The following is a 5,228-nucleotide window of genomic DNA, read 5'->3' as shown; positions in this document are numbered from 1 at the left end:
AGAGAATACTCACTGAACATTCCTTATCAAGCTTAAAAGTCAATAAACATACTTGGTTACCATTAATTATATTTTTTCTATAAAGTTCTTTACCTGACATAATTACTGGTAAACACCTTGCTTCTCAGCGCAGCTTTTCTTTCTCAATATAATTGAAGTGCTCCAAATATAACCAAACACTAGTGGACCTTCCTATTCCTTCCTGATAATATATTAGTGTAAATATTAAAATTTTCAAAGGTATTTTAATTTTAGATTAATTAAATCAATTTACATATTACACAATATAACCTATAATGATAATAAAAAATAATATTAATATAAATAATCATGAATGTAAGGGTAGTAATAAGAACTATATTAATAATGTAATAATAATAATTATAATAATAATAATAATTATAATAATAATAATAATAGTAACAATAATAACAATAATAATAGTAATAATAATAACAATAATAATAATAATAATAATAATAACAATAACAATAATATATAAAACATAATATGAATAATGATAAAAAAATAACTAGATTTGAACTCGTCACTGAGGACGAGTTTGGCGATCCGCTTGTCAGGCATAAGACATCTCCCGACGCTTAAAAGTATAATTTATGGAAAAACACCTTAGCCAGTATTGTCAAACTGTGCAGTTCAATATCAAGTCTGCCACCCTCTCTTTGGTCGTCAACGAATTAAAGAAAGAGGTTGGGGGAGGTCAGAAAAACATTCATTTTTACTATGATGACGTCATCAAAGTGAAAAATTAAATTTTTGATTTCAGATGGCAATGTGATGATGTCACAATGTATGATCAGCCATTATGATCTATGAAATCATATCTACAACTTTAAGAACAAGTAATAAAAATTGGGGTCACCATTCATCCTAAGGAGCTATAACTGACTGAAAATAGGCATGATTTTGGCGAAATTTCAGTGTTTGTCTAGAAAAACGCGCACAAGGATGCAATCCTTTGATACGCGCCTACGGCGTTGTTATTGGCACTAAGATGACTGAAAAAATGGAAATTTGTAAATACAGTGTCAGAAACCCAAAACACATGCTCCCAAGTATTGAAATACACGCCATCGTGTGTTGGAATTCGCGCAAGAGTTTTAATAAATAGGCCCACGGAAGGAGCGTGTGTCTACTGCCTGGTATACAGGGGTTGTTGTTTTTGGGTTGGAGATGGTGGGGAGGGGGAGGTGCAGAATTTTAAATGTCCTCATTAGGCTACAGTGATAAGGTCTCTAAGTAACTGCTCAGTTTTATTTACTGACATTTTTGTTGGGTTGTGTTTATACTACAGTAATACTGTAGGTTGTTTGATCCTGATTGTTGAATGTTGACGAGCTGCGGTCTTCTAATTAGGGTATGCAACGTGACCACTCACAATTTTTGATATACCCAATGACTGGGTCGAAATTACCCAAGATTCAGCAAAAATTGCCTAAAATTACCCAAGCTTCCTGAAAGTACATGTTTTTCGCATGAATAGTTTTCCTTTTAGTTCAAAGTATAAACTATTTTTTATTGTAATTGTTTGTGTTAATTAAAATTAATATTAATGAGGTGATAATACGGATAGAACAATACGCCCTCAGTCGGCCAGTATTATCAGTAGATCAGTGATCAAGTTTTATTATGTAATGCATTGATTAGGTAAGATCAATGGCAACGCAAATCACAAATAAACAATTCTGAACCCATGTTTATAGCAATTAACAGTCAATTAACAATGTTATGTGCACTTCGTTGAGTTTTGCTTACTTGAATGGACTGAAATATACTTTGTTAATTCTTAATTCTTCCTCAATGACAAAAATAAATTATTTTCTTAATCTTAGTAAAAATAAAATACCCAAGGATTTGAACGGAATACCTAAGAACCTAAGACCAAGTCAAAATACCCAGTATCTTGGGTAAATACCCAAGCAGTGGTCACGTTAAGGGTATGTTTGTCTTGCAGTACCACTGTAATGGGCCTTTTTAAACAGCCCATTTTTTTTTTAATTGGAGCAAAAAAATACAGTACATTTGCCTTTTTTTAAATTGCTTATTGCTTGAGTGAGGGAATGTTTTTATTAGGCAACAATATTGTAAATACTGTATTGTACAAAACTGGTTGAATTCTATCGGTATATAAAGATAGTGTATTTCGAGAACTTAGCACGTTCTTTATGCTGTTAAAATAAGTGATGTGGAAAATGATTTATTTTCGAAATTTCCGCATCAATACAGTATTTCCTAAATTGTTGAAGCGGGCGGGAGTGATGATAACAATTTGTTATATGTACCCTTAAATAATTGTTATTAATCATAATGATATTACTTCAGTGGAATATATATTTTCATTTTATTATATTTGTTTTGAGAAAACATTGTTTAAAATGTATTATACAGTGGCGGACAGTCAAGGCAAGCAAGGCATGCAGTGCATACCCTAGCTAAAACAAATAAGAAAATATAGAAGTACAGTTTCTGCTTTTGATTTAGCATTTCTTAGCCACAACCTTCTATATAAACCTTGATTTTTCGAGTGCATTGCTGTAGTTTATTGGAAAAGCGAAGTTTTTCAATGTTTGGCCTGCTTTGGTATCTAGGATAAGTCACATTCGGGCCTATCGCATCGTAGGCCTACTCTCAGCTGCTTAGAATTTCCGCATGGCTGGTTTCATTATCAACCAATCATGTATTCATTGAGTCGATGGAAGTCAGATCATCCCTACAACAAATTTGCTATTGTGACAACTGTGTGGTCGCGTCAGAATAGCCAAATTTAACACTGGAATGGAAGCAGTGCTTCCAAGAGTATGTCCGCATGCTCTTCTCGCAAATCAGGACCTTCCTGCCGATCAGGTATTCTATCTATATGCCTAATCTCAATGATTAAAGTTAAAATAAATTTGCATGCATATAACCGGTATAGAAGAAACTTTGAATTATTATTTGAATTGAAATATGTTCAAAATAGAGGAATAGGAATTATTTTGAAAAGAAGATACTACAACCATGTCGGTAATAAAAATAACGTACATTTGTATTTTGGCTATAGCGCAATCTGATCCTGTATAGTAGTAGGCTTACAAACTTTTCCTACTAAAGATACAGATTAATTTTTATTGTTCAATAATTTAGTAAATTACATTGCTCACTTGCTATATAATTAATTATCTTCTTGGATACTTTAAATTACACTCCCTTATCCCAGCTAGTAAACTACTTGTAACGCTCCGTGTCATTCTACCATTTCTGCCTATGCGGGAACCGATCATATTGGCCTACGCGTGGAGCGGATGGATGTTATCCTCTAGGATATTTTTAAAAACAATGGCAAGTCGTTCGTGGTAATATGAGTCCAGTGACTGCACAGGCGAACCAGTAACTTTCCCTACTCTACCCAGCACCCTTCCTATTCTCTCTTAATCCCCTTTACTAATATTCCCAGCCCACCCTAACATACAATACCCCCAAACAGAAAACATCACCGATACGTAGAACACCAAACATAATGTCCTGCTTAACATCAAAAGAACCTAGTTTTCTAAGACAATAGAGTCTACTATTTAATTTCTTAACTACAAAATCAAAATGATCCCTCCAACAAAGTTTATTGTCAAACACCACCCCTAGATACTTATAAGAATCTACAATCTCAACTTATTGACCAATAATGTTTACTTTATTCGGAACAGTTCTGTTATTCTGCCTGAAATCAATGTGCATTTATTTTGTCTTATTTATGTTTAATCCAAGAAAATTAGTTTCACAATACTCAGTGAGTCTAAAAATTAAAAACAAACGAAATTAATACACTTGGAACATTCAAATCAAATAACTTACTTATAAGAATATGAGGCTGAATTGTATTAAATGCCGAACTAAAGTCAAAGTACGTGATCTCACACATAGATTAGTTTTTCCAGTCATCTAAGTGACAATAAATTCCCTGAAGTTTATGCAGTATTGCATCTCCAGCATTCCTATTAGTACAGTAGGCAAACTGGAGAGGATCAAGATGATCTGAAACTGTTAGCTTTAAAATATCAGTACATTTTTTTTTCAAATACTATCATAGGTACCGACGTCAATGCAACCGGTCTAAGATCGTTATAGCAGCTAATAGGGCGTCTTTTAGGAACTGGGATTAGACATGATGTTTTCCACGCTAGCGGAAGTACATGAGAAAAGCAAACAAAATTAAAGATATAGGTAAAGATGTGCGAAAGCTGACAACCACGAACTATATACATCAGTGGCATGGGGTCTTGAAATGGAAGGGAGTTGATGTGGTGGGAAGGTAAAGTGGGGATCGGTGATTAGGTAAGGGGTTGGGGCTAACTCGCAAAATAATGTGATTTGAGGTGGTTTTTAACTACTTGAGCATGATTTGTGGGCGGTGGATGGGCGCGTATTTTTTTCAGGTTTGAGGGGCGTGTGCGACCCTCGCACATCCTAGATATGCCAATACATAGCATACACTGCAATTTATTCTACGGTCCGCCATTGGTATTATAATATACAAGCAAATTGTTGTCTGCTCGACTGTATGTGAAATTGTAATGAATTTATTTGACCTGAATGTTATTATGATGAATATTGGTCATACAGTAGTGTCAGCAATAAAGTAAGTATGGTACGTCACAACATGATCTGGTGTCTTGCCATAGTACAGAGAACCGTCATTTCCGGAATCTGATTTTCTTGGTTGCTTGACTTGAAGAGACGTGTTATTGAAATATATATATTATGTTATTGAAATACTGTAAGAGGAGAGTGAGAAATGATGCAGCTGTCCACCATAATGCTTTTGTAGTGTAATTAACTTGCATTATTTGAAAGAGTGTGGTGCAAAGAATTGTAGAAGCACTTGATTATGAATAAAGTAAAGAGGAATGTTGTATATGTCATGCACTGTTCTGATGTAGCTAATCATCTGGTTCATGATGATGGATGGCAGCAATTTAAGGAAAATAAAGCAGGCATCACGAGATCATAATAATGTACAGAACACATTTTGCAACGTAATAAAACATAAGGGACGCTCATGAGTTCGATAACTGTATTGTTTATTAAAATGACAGCTAAACCGAAGGTTAACACACAACATATATAGAATGAAAATTTAACAAAAACGATATGGTGGCTAAACGAATATTACATGTAAATATTTTTTTTTATTTGTTCCACGACAAAATTTATCGTCTTCCCCGACGTTGGGG

The 5,228-nt window shown here is 34.0% G+C and overlaps 1 protein-coding gene across 1 annotated transcript in view; it reads right to left on the bottom strand.

Annotated features, from left to right (window-relative positions):
- Positions 1-174, bottom strand: part of LOC117106201 — a 773-nt gene extending 599 nt beyond the window's left edge. The window contains exon 1 of the mRNA XM_033247553.1: positions 94-174. Coding sequence (XP_033103444.1) covers positions 94-100 — 7 coding nt within the window. The 5' untranslated portion in view covers positions 101-174. The remainder of the gene's footprint in view (positions 1-93) is intronic.
- Between the last annotated feature and the right edge of the window lie 5,054 nt (positions 175-5,228).

Source organism: Anneissia japonica, unplaced genomic scaffold (genome assembly GCF_011630105.1).
Source record: "Anneissia japonica isolate Jap-2015-1 unplaced genomic scaffold, ASM1163010v1 scaffold287585_len104518_cov100, whole genome shotgun sequence".
Taxonomy (NCBI): domain Eukaryota; kingdom Metazoa; phylum Echinodermata; class Crinoidea; order Comatulida; family Comatulidae; genus Anneissia; species Anneissia japonica.
Note: the sequence above shows the minus strand (reverse complement) of the source record. Positions and strands in the feature narration are given on the sequence as shown.